Source organism: Nerophis ophidion, linkage group LG24, assembly GCF_033978795.1.
Source record: "Nerophis ophidion isolate RoL-2023_Sa linkage group LG24, RoL_Noph_v1.0, whole genome shotgun sequence".
Lineage (NCBI taxonomy): Eukaryota > Metazoa > Chordata > Actinopteri > Syngnathiformes > Syngnathidae > Nerophis > Nerophis ophidion.
The window spans coordinates 34,081,106-34,100,783 of record NC_084634.1 but is presented as its reverse complement, the minus strand read 5'-3'; the positions used below and the strand labels follow the sequence as shown (position 1 = coordinate 34,100,783).

General features: G+C 38.9%; 1 protein-coding gene across 1 annotated transcript in view; it reads left to right on the top strand.

The window, feature by feature from the left end:
• The first annotated feature begins 6,948 nt into the window (after nucleotides 1–6,948).
• The window catches only part of xkr5a (XK related 5a), a 33,364-nt gene continuing 20,634 nt past the window's right edge, over nucleotides 6,949–19,678 (top strand). The window contains exons 1-2 of the mRNA XM_061885869.1: nucleotides 6,949–7,173; nucleotides 17,443–17,626. Coding sequence (XP_061741853.1) covers nucleotides 7,041–7,173; nucleotides 17,443–17,626 — 317 coding nt within the window. The 5' untranslated portion in view covers nucleotides 6,949–7,040. The remainder of the gene's footprint in view (nucleotides 7,174–17,442; nucleotides 17,627–19,678) is intronic.

The window sequence follows — 19,678 nt, the reverse complement described above, 5'->3', positions numbered from 1 at the left end:
AATTTGAGTCTTACTGAAAGTTAGTGGGCAAGGAATAACAGTTTACACCAGGGGTTACCAACGCGGTGCCCGCGGGTACCAGGTCGCCCGTAAGGACCAGACAAGTCGCCCGCTGGCCTGTTCTAAAAATAGCTCAAATAGCAGCACTTACCAGTGAGCTGCCTTTATTTTTTAAATTGTATTTATTTACTAGCAAGCTGGTCTCGCTTTGCTTGAAATATTTTAATTCTAAGAGAGACAAAACTCAAATAGAATTTGAAAATCCAAGAAAATATTTTAAAGACTTGGTCTTCACTTGTTGAAATAAATTCATTTATTTTTTTTACTTTGCTTCTTATAACTTTCAGAAAGACGATTTTGGAGAAAAAATACAACCTTAGAAATTTATTTTAGGATTTTTAAACATATATACCTTTTTACCTTTTAAATTCCTTCCTCTTCTTTCCTGACAATATAACTCAATGTTCAATTATTTTTTTATTATTATTGTAAAGAATAATAAATAGATTTTGATTTAATTCTTCATTTTAGCTTCTGTTTTTTGACGAAAAATATTTGAAATATTTCTTCAAACTTATGATTAAAATTCAAAACAATTATTCTGGCATATCTAGAAAATCTGTAGAATCAAATTTAAATCTTATTTCAAAGAACAAATAGTCATTTGCCTTTGTTAGAAATATAGCTTGGTCCAATTAGTTATATATTCGAACAAAGTGCAGATTAGATTTTAACCTATTTAAAACATGTCATCAAAATTCTAAAATTAATATTAATCAGGAAAAATGTGAAGTGAAGTGAATTATATTTATATAGCGCTTTTCTCTAGTGACTCAAAGCGCTTTACATAGTGAAACCCAATATCTAAGTTACATTTAAACCAGGGAGCAGGTGGGTAAAGTGCCTTGCCCAAGGACACAACGGCAGTGACTAGGATGGTGGAAGCGGGAATCGAACCTGCAACCCTCAAGTTGCTGGCACGGCCACTCCACCAACCGAGCTATGCCGCCCCACTATCACTAATGATGTTCCATAAATTATTTTTTACATTTTTTAAACAGATTCGTATTAGCTAGTTTTTCCTCTTCCTTTTTCTTCGGTTGAATTTTGAATTTTAAATAGTCGAAATTGAAGATAAACTATTTAATTTTAATTTTTTTCTTGTTTTCTCCTCTTTTAAACTGTTCAATTAATGTTTTTTTTCATCATTTATTTTTATTCTCTACAAAAAACCTTCCGTAAAAGGAAAAAAAATGTACGACTGAATGACGGACAGAAATACCCCTTTTTTTTATACATATAGATTTATTCATTAAAGGTAAATTGAGCAAATTGGCTATTTCTGGCAATTTATTTAGAGGCTTACTGAAACCCACTACTACCGACCACACAGTCTGATAGTTTTTATATCAATGATGAAATATTAACATTGCAACACATGCCAATACGGCCTTTTTAGTTGAATAAATTAAAATTTTAAATTTCCCGGGAGTTTCTTCTTGAAAATGTTGCGTAATGATGACGTGTACGCGTGACGTCACAGACTGTCAGGAAATATGAGCGCTGCACACACACACAGCTAAAAGTCGTCTGCTTTAACCGCATAATTACACAGTATTTTGGACATCTGTGTTGCTGAATCTTTTGCAATTTGTTCAATTAATAATGGAGGAGTCAAAGTAGAAAGATGGAGTTGGGAAGCTTTAGCCTTTAGCCACACAAACACACTGTGATTTCTTGTTTAAAATTCCCAGAGGTGAAACTTTACTATGGATCACAGCGGTCAAGTGAACATAGATCCCGAATGAATGTTAACCAGCAGGTTTCGGTGAGAAAATTGTGGTAAAAAGCTGAGCTTGCGTCGTCCATACAGCTGCCGTCGACTTCCCTGAGACACTGGCCTCAAGACACCCGTGGACACACCCCTCCGACTATCAGGTACTATTAAACTCACTAAAACACTTCCAACACAATAGAAAGATAAGGGATTTCCCATAATTATCCTAGTAAATGTGTCTAAAAACCTCTGAATCCGTCCCAAAGCAATCACGGTTTTTTTTAGCTTGTTTTATTTTATTTTTTTCTAGTCCGTCGCTATCAATATCCCTAAACACGAATCTTTCATCCTCGCTTAAATTAATGGGGAAATTGTCGTTTTCTCGGTCCGAATAGCTCTTTTTTTTGGAGGCTCCCATTAAAAACAATGTGAATATGTGAGGAGCCATCAACATGTGACGTCATCGTCTGCTACTTCCGGTAAAGGCAGGGCTTTTCTGTTAGCGCCTAAAAGTTGCGAACTTTATCGTGGATGTTCCCTACTAAATCCTTTCAGCAAAAATATGGCAATATCGCGAAATGATCAAATATGACACATAGAATGGACCTGCTATCCCCGTTTGAATAAGAACATTTCATTTCAGTAGGCTTCTAAGTGTGTATCAAACTGGTAGCCCTTCGCATTAATCAGTACCCAAGAAGTAGCTCTTGGTTTCAAAATGGTTGGTAACCCCTGGTTTACACAGTATTGAATTGTTGCACCAACTAATGCAAATACTGCATTGGAGGGAGATTAAAATATTCCCTCTGCATCAGGAAACCTACTCAGTGGCCTAGTGGTTAGACCAGGGGTCAGCAACCTTTTTGAAACCAAGAGCTACTTCTTGGGTACTGATTAATGCGAAGGGCTACCAGTTTGATACACAAATAAATTGCCAGAAATAGCCAATTTGCTCAATTTACCTTTAATAAATCTAATCTAATCTATATATATTATATATATATATATATATATATATATATATATATATATATATATATATATATATATATAAATGGGTATTTCTGTCTGTCATTCCATTGTACATTTTTTTTCCTTTTACGGAAGGTTTTTTGTAGAGAATAAATTATGAAAAAAAACACTTAATTGAAGAGTTTAAAAGAGGAGAAAACAGGAAAAAATTAAGACATTTTAATTTTGAAACATAGTTTATGTATAATTTTGACTCTTTAAAATTCAAAATTCAAACAAAAAAAAGAAGAGAAAAACTAGCTAATTCAAATCTTGTTGAAAAAATAAAAAAAATAATTTATGGAACATCATTAGTTATTTTTCTTGATTAAGATTAATTTTAGAATTTTGATGACATGTTTTAAATAGGTTAAAATCCAATCTGCACTCTGTTAGAATATATAACATTTTGGACCAAGCTATATTTCTAACAAAGACAAATCATTATTTCTTCTAGATTTTCCAGAACAAAAATTTCAAAAGAAATTCAAAAGACTTTGAAATAAGATTTAAATTTGATTTTACAGATTTTCTAGATTTGCCAGAATATTTTTTATTTTTATTTTAATCATAGTAAGTTTGAATAAGTATTTCACAAATATTATTTGTAAAAAAAACAGAAGCTAAAATGAAGAATTAAAATCAAAATTTATTTTTTATTCTTTGCAATAAAAAAGATAAATGTACTTGAACATTGATTTAAATAGTCAGGAAAGAAGAGGAAGGAATCTAAAAGGTAAAAAGGTATATGTGTTTAAGAATCCTATAATCATTTTTAAGGTTGTATTTTTTCCTCTCAAGTTGTCTTTCTAAAAGTTATAAGAAGCAAAGTAAAAAAAGAAAAATGAAATTATTCAAACAAGTGAAGACTAAGTCTTTAAAATATTTTTTTGGATTTTCAAATTCTATTTGAGTTTCGTCTCTCTTAGAATTAAAAAAGTCGAGCAAAGCGAGACCAGCTTGCTAGTAAATAAATACAATTAAAAAAAAATAGAGGCAGCTCACTGGTAAGTGCTGCTATTTGAGCTATTTTTAGAACAGGCCAGCGGGCGACTCATCTGGTCCTTACGGGCGACCTGGTGCCCGCGGGCACCGCGTTGGTGACCCCTGGGTTAGAGCAGTGGTCCCCAACCACCGGGCCGCAGAAGAATTTTTTATAAATTCTTATTAAAAAAAATTTTTATTTTTTATTTTTTTATTAAATCAACATAAAAAACACAATATACACTTACAATTAGTGCACTAACCACAAAAACCTCCCTTTTTCATGACAAAGAAAAAAAAAACTAAAACTAAAAATAAAAAGGATCCCCCCACGGGACAAATTATTAAGCGTTGACCGGTCCTCGGATACAAAAAGGTTGGGGACCACTGGGTTAGAGTGTCCGCCCTGAGATCTGAGGGTTATGAGTTCAAACCCCGGCCGAGTCATACCAAAGACTATAAAAATGGGACCCATTCCTTTCCTGCTTGGCACTCAGCATCAAGGGTTGGAATGGGGGGTTAAATCACCAAAAATGATTCCCGGGCACGGCACCGCTGCTGCTCACTGCTCCCCTCACCTCCCAGGGGGTGATCAAGGGTGATGGGTCAAATGCAGAGAATAATTTCGCCACACCTAGTGTGTGTGTGACAGTCATTGGTACTTTAAAGGCCTACTGAAAGCCACTACTACCGACCACACAGTCTGATAGTTTATATATCAATGATGAAATATTAACATTACAACACATGCCAATACGGCCTTTTTAGTTTACTTAATTGCAATTTTAAATTTCGCGCCAAGTATCCTGTTGAAAACGTCGCGGTATGACGACGCCAATGATGATGCGTGCGCGTGACGTCACGGATTGTAGCGGACATGTTGTTCCAGCCCCGATCCCAGATATAAGTTGTCTACTTTAATCGCATAATTACACAGTATTCTGGACATTTGTGTTGCTGAATCTTTTGCAATTTGTTCAATTAATAATGGAGACGTCAAAGAAGAAAGATGTAGGTGGGAAGCGGTGTATTGCGGCTGCCTTTAGCAACACAAACACAGCCGGTGTTTCCGTTCCCGAAAAATGACGGTGAAGCTTTACTATGGAACAGAGCGGTCAAGTGAACATTGTTCCCTACCACGTCATCCGGCAGGTTTCGGTGAGAAAATTGTGGTAATAAGTCGGCTCTTACTGTAGACATGAGCGGATAGCTTGCGTCGTTCCTCATGCACCTGTCAAAGAGGCAGCTGTGGACTCTCTTGCCTCGTCCGACCGGCCTACCCCGAACGTGGGATGCTTCCACCGTCGAGGAGGGGGGAAAAAAGCACAGCCTGGCCCCAACGGCTGCCTTCGCTTCGCCTTGTCGAGAAACGTGGCTTACCTCAGAGACACTGGCGGTCACCACACCCCTCCGACTTTCAGGTACCATATAATCTCACTAAAACACTAGTAACACAATAAGCAGATAAGGGATTTTCCAGAATTATCCTAGTAGATGTGTCTAATAAAATCTGAATCGCTCCCACTGCCCTCGCCTTTTTTCTTTCTTTCTAGTCCTTCACTCTCACTTTCCTCATCCACGTGGCGCAGTGGGAGAGTGGCCGTGCGCAACCCGAGGGACGCTGGTTCAATCCCCACCTAGTACCAACCTCGTCACGTACGTTGTGTCCTGAGCAAGACACTTCACCCTTGCTCCTGATGGGTGCTGGTTAGCGCCTTGCATGGCAGCTCCCTCTATCAGTGTGTGAATGTGTGTGCGAATGGGTAAATGTGGAAGTAGTGTCAAAGCGCTTTGAGTACCTTGAAGGTAGAAAAGCGCTTTACAAGTACAACCCATTTATCATAATTACACAGTATTCTGGACATTTGTGTTGCTGAATCTTTTGCAATTTGTTCAATTAGTAATGGAGACGTCAAAGAAGAAAGATGTAGGTGGGAAGCGGTGTATTGCGGCTGCCTTTAGCAACACAAACACAGCTGGTGTTTCCTTGTTTCCATTCCCGAAAAATGACGGTGAAGCTTTACTATGGAACAGAGCGGTCAAGCGAACATTGTTCCCTACCACATGTCATCCGGCAGGTTTCGGTGAGAAAATTGTGGTAATAAGTCGGCTCGTACTGTAGACATGAGCGGATAGCTTGCGTCGTTCCTCATGCACCTGTCAAAGAGTCAGCTGTGGACTCTCTTGTCTCGTCCGATCGGCCTACCGGTGGGATGCTTCCACCGTCGAGGAGGGGGAAAAAAAGCTCAGCCTGGCCCCAACGGCTGCCTTCGCTTCGCCTCGTCGAGAAACGTGGCTTACCTCAGAGACACTGGCGGTCACCGCACCCCTCCGACTTTCAGGTACCATATAATCTCACTAAAACACTAGCAACACAATAAGCAGATAAGGGATTTTCCAGAATTATCCTAGTAGATGTGTCTAATAACATCTGAATCGCTCCCACTGCCCTCGCCTTTTTTCTTTCTTTCTAGTCCTTCACTCTCACGTTCCTCGTCCACGTGGCGCAGTGGGAGAGTGGCCGTGCGAAACCCGAGGGACGCTGGTTCAATCCCCACCTAGTACCAACCTCGTCACGTACGTTGTGTCCTGAGCAAGACACTTCACCCTTGCTCCTGATGGGTGCTGGTTAGCGCCTTGCATGGCAGCTCCCTCTATCAGTGTGTGAATGGGTAAATGTGGAAGTAGTGTCAAAGCGCTTTGAGTACCTTGAAGGTAGAAAAGCGCTATACAAGTACAACCCATTTATCATTTATTTATCCTCGCTCAAATTAATGGGGAAATCGTCGCTTTCTCGGTCCGAATCGCTCTCCCTGCTGGTGGCCATGATTGTAAACAATGTGAGGAGCTCCACAACCCGTGACGTCACGCGCACATCGTCTGCTACTTCCGGTACAGGCAAGGCTTTTTTTTATTAGCGACCAAAAGTTGCGAACTTTATCGTGGATGTTCTCTACTAAATCCTTTCAGCAAAAATATGGCAATATCGCGAAATGATCAAGTATGACACATAAAATGGACCTGCTATCCCCGTTTGAATAAGAAAATCTCATTTCAGTAGGCCTTTAACTTTATTTAGCGAGGAGGGTCACAGAGAGGAGAGGAGGTGAAGGACCCCACAATGGAGGTGAGGGTGGGTGTGTGGCCCTTTAAGAAGTGCGCAGTGACGTCATGTATTTTGACAGGAGGCAGGCAATGGGAGAAGAAAGGAACTGATGCACAGAGGGCGAAAGATGCGCAGGATAATGTCGCCCCGCCACCCGGTACCATGATAAACACCGCCGAGGGGGTGAGCCGGAGGAGGTCGTCGGCGGCCCGGCGCGGCGAGCGCTGGATCGCCCGGTGCCAGGCGGCCCTGCTCGGCGTGTCGGCGCTGGTCATCGCGGCCGAGCGGAGCGCTCGTAAGTGGGCATCGATGCGTAGCGAGGGCATGGCGTTGAGCCGCAGCTATTACTATTAGCTACACAAAACTAAGGCGGATGTTTGGGTTTTAGTGACGTTTGACGAAATGAATGAAGCCACGATGCGTGCTTGGCGTTGATGGAGCTACAATTCGAACGATAATGCTGCAAGAAGGGGCGAATTTAGGAAATTACCTGTAGGGGTGAACCTCCACCAAACAAATATGGCCACACATTTCCAAAGTAAGTTTTATATATATATATATATATATATATATATATATATATATATATATATTTTTTTTTACCTAAATAGTTTTTCATTTATTAGTAATGCATTTATAATAGTGATATACAATAATAATATAATGTTCTCTCATTATAAGTCTTTAGTCAGCCACCGATTGTGCAAGTTCTCCCACTTAAAATGATGACAGAGGTCTGTAATTTTCATCATAGGCACACTTCAACTGTGAGAGACAGAATGTGGAAAAAAAAATCCAGGAATTTTATAGAATTTATTTGTAAATTATGGTGGAAAATACGTATTTGGTCAACCATTCAAAGCTCTCACTGATGGAAGGAGGTTTTGGCTCAAAATCTCACGATACATGGCCCCATTCATTCTTTCCTTAACACGGATCAATCGTCATGTCCCCTTAGCAGAAAAACAGCCCCAAAGCATGATGTTTCCACCACCATGCTTCACAGTAGGTTTGGTGTTCTTGGGATGCGACTCAGTATTCTTCTTCCTCCAAACACGACGAGTTGAGTTTATACTAACGAGTTCTATTTTGGTTTCATCTAACCACATGACATTCTCACAATCCTCTGCTGTATCATCCATGTATCCATTTTGGTATAAACTCAACTCGTCGTGTTTGGAGGAAGAAGAATACTGAGTTGCATCCCAAGAACACCATACCTACTGTGAAGCATGGGGGTGGAAACATCATGCTTTGGGGCTGTTTTTCTGCTAAGGGGACAGGACGATTGATCCGTGTTAAGGAAAGAATGAATGGGGCCATGTATCGTGAGATTTTGAGCCAAAACCTCCTTCCATCAGTGAGAGCTTTGAATGGTTGACCAAATACTTATTATCCACCATAATTTACAAATAAATTCCTACAATGTGAATTCCTGGATTTTTTTTTCACATTCTGTCTCTCAGAGTTGAAGTGTACCTATGATGAAAATTACAGACCTCTGTCATCATTTTAAGTGGGAGAACTTGCACAATCGGTGGCTGACTAAATACTTTTTTGCCCCACTGTAGTTAGGCATACCTAACACTGAAATTAAATCAGTAACTGTATGCATACAGTTACTGGTTTAATTTCATTGTTTATTGAACGCATGTTGTGGCAGCTATCTTGTTTTTGGAAAGCATGGAAAATATGAAGTATACTAATTAATTGTAATAATATAATTATGTTTCCATATGATTTGGGAAATTGTGTAAGATGTAAATATAAACGGAAGACAATGATTTGAAAATCATTTTCAAGCCATATTGAGTTGAATATGCTACAAAGACAACATATTTGATGTTCAAACTCATAAACTTTGTTTTTTTTTTCAAATAATCATGGCTGCAACACATGCCAAAGTAAGTGAGAAAGGGCATGTTCACCACTCTGTTACATCACCTTTTCTTTTAACAACACTCAATAAACGTTTGGGAACTGAGGAAACTAATTGTAAAACCATTCTGGCTGTATGTAGAGCTTCAGTCGTTCAACAGTCCGGGGTCTCCGCTGTCGTATTTTACGCTTCATAATGTGTCACACATTTTCGATGGGAGACAGGTCTGGACTGCAGGCGGGCCAGGAAAGTACCCGCTCTTTTTTTACGAAGCCACACTGTTGTAACACATGCTGAATGTGGCTTGGCATTGTCTTGCTGAAATAAGCAGGGGCGTCCATGAAAAAGACGGCACTTACATCGCCGCATAATGTTGTTCTAAAATCTGTATGTACCTTTCAGCATTAATGGTGCCTTCACCGATGTGTAAGTTACCCATGCCTTGGGCGCTAATGCACCCCCATACCATCACAGATGCTGGCTTTTGAACTTTGCGTCGATAACAGTCTGGATGGTTCGCTCCCCCTTTGGTCCGGATGACACAATGTCGAATATTTCCAAAAACAATTTGAAATGTGGACTCGTCAGACCACAGAACACTTTGCATCAGTCCATCTTAGATGATCTCGGGCCCAGAAAAGCCGGCGGCGTTTCTGGATGTTGTTGATGAATGGGTTTCGCTTTGCATAGTGAGCTTTAACTTGCACTTACAGATGTAGTGACGAACTGTATTTAGTGACAGTGGTTTTCTGATGCCAATGTGGTGATATCCTTTATAGATCGATGTCGGTTTTTTATACAGTGCCGTCTGAGGGATCAAAGGTCACGGTCATTCAATGTTGGTTTCCGGCCATGCCGCTTACGTGGAGTGATTTCTCCAGATTCTCTGAACCTTTTGATGATATTATGGACCGTAGATGTTGAAATCCCTAAATTTCTTGCAATTGCACTTTGAGAAACGTTGTTCTTAAACTGTTTGACTATTTGCTCACACAGTTGTGGACAAAGGGGTGTACTTAGCCCCATTCTTTCTTGTGAAAGACTGAGCATTTTTTTGGAAGCTGTTTTTAAACCCTATCATGGCACCCACCTGTTCCCAATTAGCCTGCACACATGTGGGATGTTCCAAATAAGTGTTTGATGAGCAGTCCTCAACTTTATCAGTATTTATTGCCACCTTTCCCAACTTCTTTGTCACGTGTTGCTGGCATCAAATTCTAAAGTTAATGAATATTTGCAACAAAAAAAAAAATGTTTATCAGTTGGAACATCACACATGTTTTCTTTGTAGCATATTCAACTGAATATGTGTTGAAAATGATTTGCAAATCATTGTATTTCGTTTATATTTACATCTAACACAATTTCCCAACTCATATGGAAACGGGGTTTGTAAAAACTGTTATTTTTTTTTTTTAGACTCGAGTGAAAAAAAGAGGAAGAATAGAACGTTGTGACACCCATCTTATAGGGCAGGGGTCGGGAACCTTTTAGGCTGAGAGAGCCATTAAAGCCAAATATTTTAAAATGTATTTCCGTGAGAGCTGTATAATATTTTTAACACTGAAAACAACTGTAAGGTTCAAACACTGATGACATTTATTAAACAGACAAGAAGCAAGGAATTAAGCAGAGACTGGATTCAATTTAGCTCAACGAGGAGAAACCCCCCTCTTTCATTTGGACTTTCCCAGATTACACCAACTAAATGCATGCATCTCTTGTTCTATTTAATAACATTGTTATTCTGAAGCTAACCAATAATAGATCAAATACTTTTGACCATTAATGCAACTTCTTGAACAGGTGCGGTAGAAACAGAAGGATGGATTAAACTGCATGAGAATGTTTTATATTTTGAACGTTATTTTCAACACTGTGATTACCAGCGGAATTATTCATTACTTATCGTGTTAAGCAACGTCAACTAAAATTGATCTGAGAGCCAGATGCAGCCATCAAAAGAGCCACATCTGGCTTGAGAGCCATAGGTTCCCTACCCCTGTTATAGGGGGTGGAATAGCTCAGTTGGTAGAGTGGCCGTGCCAGGAACTCGAGGGTTCCAGGTTCGATCCCCGCTTCTGCCATCCTAGTCAATGCCGTTGTGTCCTTGGGCAAGACACTTTACCCACCTGCTCTCAGTGCCATCCACACTGGTTTAAAAATTTAACTTCGTTTCACGATGTAAAGTGCTTTGAGTCACTAGAGAAAAGTGCTAGATAAATATAATTCACTTCACTTTATCTTGTTTTTTCAGCCACGTTTACAATATTCACAATCATTACAATATTACTGCGATATGCCAGCTACTGTAATACAAGCTCAAAACTAAGATACTGATCCGTAACACATTCTGCGAGGATCGACTGTTTTTATGGACATTATTGAGTTAACAGTCGGAATGTAGACTCCACACTGTAGAGAGTTAAATAAGGTTTTAAAACTTAAAACTACATGACCCACACAAAGAACACCATACTCAACAGAGGGGCCATGGAATAGATAGCTTGTTTAAGTATTTGTATCGTATTTTCCGGACTATAAGAGGCACTTAAAATCCTTCCCCCCCCCCCTCAAAACTCGACAGTGCGCCTTATAACCCGGTGCGCCTAATGTACAGAATAATTCTGGTTTTGCTTACCGATGACCTCGAAGCAATTTTAGTTGGTACATGGTGTAATGATAAAATGTGACCAGTAGATGGCAGTCGAACATAAAAGATACGTGTATACTGCATTACGATGGCAATATGACTCAAGTAAACAACACCAATGTTTTCTATGTTCCATTGAAAATATAAAACAATACTCACGGTGCTCAAAAATCTATCAAAAAACGTTTTAGTGCAACTTTGGTAAGCTATGAAGCCGCACCGCTGGATTTTCGATGCATTAAATATATGAGTATTATTATAGTGTGTGCATAAGGTAAGACATTATCTGGCGTTTTTTTCGCAATATTATGCAAAAGTAACTTTTCTAACCTTCTGGTACCTGCTGATCCTTATTTGGGATCTGCATAAATCCTGAAAAATTACGCGGGTCCGCCTTTGTAGTCCACGATGACACCCTGGTCAATAAGCTTCTTCTTTTTCTCTATCTTCTTGTTATGGGACATTCATCCTCCGCTGTTGCCGTTTCTAATATAAAGTAGTGTAAAGTTCTTACTTATGTTTGTCAGTAAATAGAATAGAATAGAACGTACTTAATTGATCCCTGGGGGAAATTCAGCACCACAGTTCACTCACAATAGACAATAATAATGAATAAGAATATAATATATTTTATATATATATTTATATATAAAATATATTAATAATATAAATATATTCTACACATCCCGGCCGAGTCATACCAAAGACTATAAAATAATGGGACCATTACCTCCCTGCTTGGCACTCAACATCAAGGGTTGGAATTGGGGGTCAAATTACCATAAATGATTCCCGGGTATGGCGCCACAGCTGCCCACTGCTCCCCTCACTTCCCAGGGGGTGATCAAGGGGATGGGTCAAATGCAGAGGACAAATTTCACCACACCTAGTGTGTGTGTGACAATCATTGGTACTTTAACTTTATATATTCTACAATTAAGTGGAGTCAAGAAGGAAAGTAAGCTCGCCATGAAAGCGCTAAAACATACCGGTGTTGTGAGTTTCCATTATTCACCCAAGGAACTTTAGTTATTAGAGAGTTCCGGTTGGACGGTTTTTCAAACTTGTTGGAGTTTCCGGATGAGGAGATGCTGCTCCGTTATTGATTGAAGTTAAGTATGAATGTCATTAAAACAGTTAGCTCCATCTTTTGACACTTCTTCCACTCCCGTCCTTGCACGCTACACCGCTACAACAAAGATGACGAGGAGAAGACGCTGCTGAAGTTGAGCCAGGTAAAATCAGACCGCCCACGAAAAGAGCGCATCCCGAAGCGACTGTCAGAAAGCAGTTTAAAGATGATCTGTAAAACATGTTCTAAGCAACATTTTGACCAAATAACCACCATTACATGTTATGTAGACCACAAGGAAGTGTGTTCAATCTAGAAAAAAACGAAATATTATAACTCCTTTAATGCGCTCTATAATCCGATGCTCCTTATAAATGAAAAAAGATCAAAAATAGACCATTCATCGGCAGTGCGCCTTATGATCCGGTGCGCCCTATGGTCTGGAAAATACGGTATTATATTTTTAGGGGGCCAATATCTGCTAAAATACATAACCATTTGTATTTAGATTATGTATTTTCAAACTTACACGACCAAAAACAAAACAATAAAATGAGCAGGAGTCTGATGACTCCCCGGCTAAGCAGATCAATGGACCAAGGACAGTGACTGATAGTGGAGAGTTGATGTGAACCATGACTTTGCTAGTGACACTAAGTTTAAATACTGCAACAACCTAATGCTACACACAAGGGTCAGTGTGTCACAGCACTTCTAATCACACTAATCATGACAACAAGTAGCCTTCTTCTGTCCTTGACAATCAGCTCTTGCGTAGCTAAAGGCAAATGATTATAAGCCAGTGCATGCAGGTCTGTTCTTACATAACAGAGTCACTCAATTAAAGGACCAACTCACCTCCTTGAGTTTTTTTTCCTTTAAAAAGGACTGCAGCACAGTTTAAAACTACAGATGTTGAGTCCTTCAGGGTGCTTGTAAATCTTAAGAAGGCGTGAGTGTGTGTTCGAGGTTTGATACATGTGTGAATTTGGGATAAAATGCTGTATTACTCTTGTGTTCTTGGGTGTTCTAATATCCTTCAAATAGAGAGACAGGGGGAAAGCCCTCATAAAAAGTGGTTCATAAAGGTAATAAAGTCAGGGAAAAAACAAAAGTGCGTCAAAGGAAATGGCTCTTGAAAATATCAGTTTCATCATCTTGTGGAATACAATCAGCCCACTTGTGTCTGCAGTGATCACTTTGCAAAATATTTCTTTGAGCCCTTGATTTGTTTGAGAAACTTTCTGTGATGCAATCGGGTTTATTCTACACCAGGGGTGCCCACACTTTTTCTGCAGGCGAGCTACTTTTCAATTGACCAACTCGAGGGGATCTACCTCATTTATATATATCATTTATATTTATTTATTTATGAAAGAGACATTTTTGTAAACAAGTTAAATGTGTTTAATGATAATACAAGCATGTGTAACACATATAGATGTCTTTCTTTCACAAAGACAAGAATATAAGTTGGTGTATTACCTGATTCTGATGACTTGCATTGATTGGAATCAGACAGTAATGATGATAACGCCCACATTTTCAAATGGAGGAGAAAAAAAGTTGTCCTTTCTGTACAGTACCACATGAAAGTGGTTGGTTTTTGGCATCTAATTCATCCAGCTTCCATACACTTTACAAGAAAAACATTGGCGGCAAATTCCGTAGCTTGCTTGATTGACATTCACGGCACCCGAGGGTCTTGTGAGATGACGCTGGCTGCTGCCAGTTCATTATTATGAAAAAATGACAGAGAGGAAGGCGAGAAACACTTTTTATTTCAACAGACTTTCGCGCCGTCCCTTCCGTCAAAACTCTAAAGGCCGACTGCACATTTCCTATCTTCACAATAAAAGCCCTGCTTCATGCTGTCTGCGCAAACAAAATAAGAGTCTCGGAAAGCTGGCGTGCACATCACTTGTGCACGCCAGCTTTCCGAGACTCTGTATTTAGTTAGCGCAGGCAGCATGAAGCAGGGCTTTTATTGTGAAGATAGGAAATGTGCAGTCGGCCTTCAGAGTTTTGACGGAAGGTACTGCGCGAGAGTCTGTTGAAATAAAAAGTGTTTCTCGCCTTCCTCTCGGTCATATTTTCATAATAATGATCTTGCAGCAGCCAGCGTCATCTCACAAGACCCTCCGGTACCGTGAATGTCATTTAAGTGACGTCTTGGTGAAGATTGATGATCACTAATTTTTAGGTCTATTTTTTTTAAAAGCCTGGCTGGAGATCGACTGACACACCCCCCGCGGTCGACTGGTAGCTCGCGATCGACGTAATGTGCACCCCTGTTCTACACTATATTAATAGTTTGATCGCGTAATTAAAATGAAAAGGACAAGAAATCTCATTAGTTTGTGCCGAAATATAACTACGAAGACCTGGTTGTGCAAATAAACTAACACCATGTTAAGTCCTAGTGATAAAAAATGTACTCCCACTGGGTCATTATTGTCACCGATGTCCCACTGGGTGTGATTTTCCTTGCCCTTATGTGGGCCTACCGAGGATGTCGTGGTGGTTTGTGCAGCCCTTTGAGACACTAGTGATTTAGGGCTATATAAGTAAACATTGATTGATTGATTGACTTGTTGGTCCAACCCACCATATTTTAATTGTCCATTTTCATAACAGAAAGTAAAAATCTGAGTTGCTGTTGTTGTGCAGGAAAGCCAAGTGCTTTAATCGACACGGATGACCACATTATAGCGACTTTGGTGATATTTGTTAGCATCAACAAAATATCCTTAATAGTATTAATACACTAGATTAATAAATCTCTCGTAGGCTTAACCGCATATGAATCTTGATCTCGGGACATTTATAGCTAAGTAATGAGACAAAATATGAACTTCACAGCATTAAAACAACTGCAGACATGAACTGTACATGAAACTAATATTTGTAACAGGATATTAACTGCAAACAAACATACTTTTTCTCATTCATGTCAAAATCACAGCAACATGGCACTCGTCATGTCAATAAATACGTTACTTATTGATGCACGAATAAGTCGTACTTTGTCTTTTATAGATTAATGCTTAATTTGTGGAACCCTCAGATTTAAAGACACAATGTGCCTCTAATCTGTTCTTCTCTAAATATGAAGTGAGGTCATAGCAAGCGGTAACGTCTTGGTGATGATAAATAGCCTAAATCATTGAAAAATCTTGTTTTTAATAGTGTACAAATCCTTACCATACCATTTGAAATATTTTTTTCATGATCGCTTATATATTTGCCTCTAAACCTTTAAAAATACACCCAAATCAGCACTGATTCTGGCAAATAAACAGTAGCCTAATGAGACTCGAGAACAGGGTTTTCCAAATTTATCAATAAAGGATAAGCGACGGGGCACATTGGGTTTAAATAAATTGGACAAAAAATATATATGTATGTATATATATATATATATATATATATATATATATATATATATATATATATATATATATAGATAGATAGATACATATATACACACACACGTATATATACATACATATATATATATATATATATATACATACACATATATATATACATATATACATACACATATATATACATATATATATATACATATACATATCTATACATATATATACATATATATATATATACATATATATACACATATATATATATATACATATATATACACATATATATATATATACATATATATACACAAATATACATATATATACACATATATACATATACACATATATACATATATATATACACATATATACACACATATATACATATATATACATATATACATATATATACATACATACATATATATACATACATACATATATATATATATATATATATATATATATATATAATTATTATAAATGATTATTAAGAGTATGTGAAAGTTCAACCCCTACCTTGTATAGTTTTGTGACGACCTTCCTCAAGCAGCTATAATGCGCTAAGTGTGGAGAGAATGTTTTGAAATTTGGTAGGTGTAATTTAGGTTTATTTATGTTAATTTGAGTTTTTTTTTATAATATCTACAAAGTTCAATGAGCAGGTTGTGTTATGTGTGACCATGTTTGTTAGATTTGTATTTTCTTACAGCATGACTAGGGAAGGTCTTTTGGATTGGATTATATAAGTGAATGCTGTGCAAGTGAAATTAATGGTTGGGGTAATTTTGTTGGCAACCAGATGGCGACACAATAGAAGCTCTCAGACCCCTGGTTATTTGTATATGATACCAATACACCATTTCCGCAATTTGTAATTGAACACGCTGGCGCGCCGAAGTTAGGACATACCTGCTCTAGGCCATTGCCTGAAATTTGGAAGTGCCTGGATGTGCTTGTAGGTCACATGATTGCAATCAGCTATACCACATGTGTGGGCAGATCGGGCTCGCAGGCCAAATGAAAATCTACATACACAATCTGGATGGATCAATCGAACACTAATATAACTTCATCATCATCTCCATCCTCATGTACATATAATTTAATACACTTAACAATCGACGCCGCAGTGGTATTAAAACAATGCATTGCACAAACCATTTATACTAAGGGTTATAGCTACCAAAAGTAGTGACTATAACTTCAACTGTCAAAGCTTGTCCGTACAAAATAACACATTAAAGAGGCGTGATAATACAGTCAATAGTGACAATTGTAACGACAACAAGGCATGCTGGGAAATGCTTGCTACTCAGACGCATGCTCAGACAGGCCAACTCATCCCGATTCTGCAGAAGACTCCCAGAAATCGCCCTTGTCTACAGACATCTCGACTGAAGTCACATACATAGTACAGTATCTCCACTTCTGTTTAGTCCGCCACCATATTTATTGACGCTCAGAAAATACAACTCTTCAAGCTTAAACAATCAGGTACGCAGATATTTTTTAGAAAGTCGCACTAATGCCACCTCTTGCGTCTTTGTTCTCTTGTGTGTTTCAAGTGATCTATTGCATAGGGTTTTACCTTTGGAATGACGAGACACGATGGGCCGGCCTCACCCTCGGACTCTTTCTCCCGGGCACGGCGGTGCAGCTGTTGAGTGTCAAATGGTACTATGACGACGGTGACGACAGGCGATGGTACCTGTCTACCATACACATTCTTCACTTGGGTATCTTCAAAAGGTACGGACCCGCTTTCTGCCCCTGAAACAAAATATGACACACAGTTTGTTGGATACATTGTAAAATGGCACCGCACTCGTTAAATGTTAGGTTGAGAGAATTTAAAATTTGACCAAAATGTGAGAGAAGTCTGCATTAAAAGTTGCGAAAGTTGAGGTACTTTGTTTTTAAATGACATTCTGGATTACTTTACCTCACGTAAAGGAACATAGCGGTTGACACATTTTTAATGTTGTTCTTCCACAATTAATTTATTTAACAACAGATTGGACAAATTCATAAGTAAAAAAAAACTCGTTTGTGTAAAACCAATATGGATACAGAGCCAAAACCTCAACATCGATGGCATTATTTGAAAAATAACAGAAGAGATTACCAATACATCAGGGGTGCCCACACTTTTTCTGCAGGCGAGCTACTTTTCAATTGACCAACTCGAGGGGATCTACCTCATTTATATATATCATTTATATTTATTTATGAAAGAGACATTTTTGTAAACAAGTTAAATGTGTTTAATGATAATACAAGCATGTGTAACACATATAGATGTCTTTCTTTCACGAAGACAAGAATATAAGTTGATGTATTACCTGATTCTGATGACTTGCATTGATTGGAATCAGACAGTAATGATGATAACGCCCACATTTTCAAATGGAGGAGAAAAAAAGTTGTCCTTTCTGTACAATACTACATGAAAGTGGTTGGTTTTTGGCATCTAATTCATCCAGCTTCCATACACTTTACAAGAAAAACATTGGCGGCAAATTCCGTAGCTTGCTTGATTGACATTCACGGCACCCGAGGGTCTTGTGAGATGACGCTGGCTGCTGCTAGTTCATTATTATGAAAAAATGACAGAGAGGAAGGCGAGAAACACTTTTTATTTCAACAGACTTTCGCGCCATCCCTTCCGTCAAAACTCTAAAGGCCGACTGCACATTTCCTATCTTCACAATAAAAGCCCTGCTTCATGCTGCCTGCGCTAACAAAATAAGAGTCTCGGAAAGCTGGCGTGCACAAGTGATGTGCACGCCAGCTTTCTGAGGGATCGCTTGTGCACGCCAGTTTTCCGAGACTCTGTATTTAGTTAGCGCAGGCAGCATGAAGCAGGGCTTTTATTGTGAAGATAGGAAATGTGCAGTCGGCCTTTAGAGTTTTGACGGAAGGTACGGCACGAGAGTCTGTTGAAATAAAAAGTGTTTCTCGCCTTCCTCTCGGTCATTTTTAATAATAATGATCTTGCAGCAGCCAGCGTCATCTCACAAGACCCTCCGGTACCGTGAATGTCATTTAAGTGACGTCTTGGTGAAAATTGATGATCACTAATTTTTTGGTCTATTTTTTTTAAAAGCCTGGCTGGAGATCGACTGACACACACCCCGCGGTCGACTGGTAGCTCGCGATCGACGTAATGGGCACCCCTGCAATACATAGTAAACAGTGTTAAGCTGTAGTATATGTGTATTAAACAAAAGCATTTAACACAATTAATCAATATCTTACGATATGTGGAGCTAGGCTAGCACTACAGCGCCCATACTTGCCAACCCTCCCGGATTTAAATTCAGCGCCTCTCCCGGAAACCTCCCAAGACAAATTTTCTCCCGAAATTCAGGCGGAGCTGGAGGCCACGCCCCCTCCAGCTTCACAAGAACCTGACTCAGCAATGTTGTGACCCCCTTAAACAGGACAATACTGCCATCTACTGTACATAGAATAGAATACATACTTGCCAACCCTCCCGGATTTTCATGAATGGTCAGCGAAGCACAAAACGTCCGCAGCGCAGCATCGTTCACAACCCAGTATTATGGCCCACCTCCCAAAATGGAGACCCGATGGTGCAACTTATGCTGAGACAAAGATGGCTATGCTGAAAGCTGGAAGCAACATCCCGTTCTCATTTGAATATATCTACAACAAATATGTGAAGGATATGTTCCCGGATTCGGAGATCGCTCGCCAATACGCAAATGGCAGAACAAAGGTGACTCAAATAGTGAAAAGTAAGTGTTTTTTTTTTTTTTAGTAACCAGCAAGCACAGT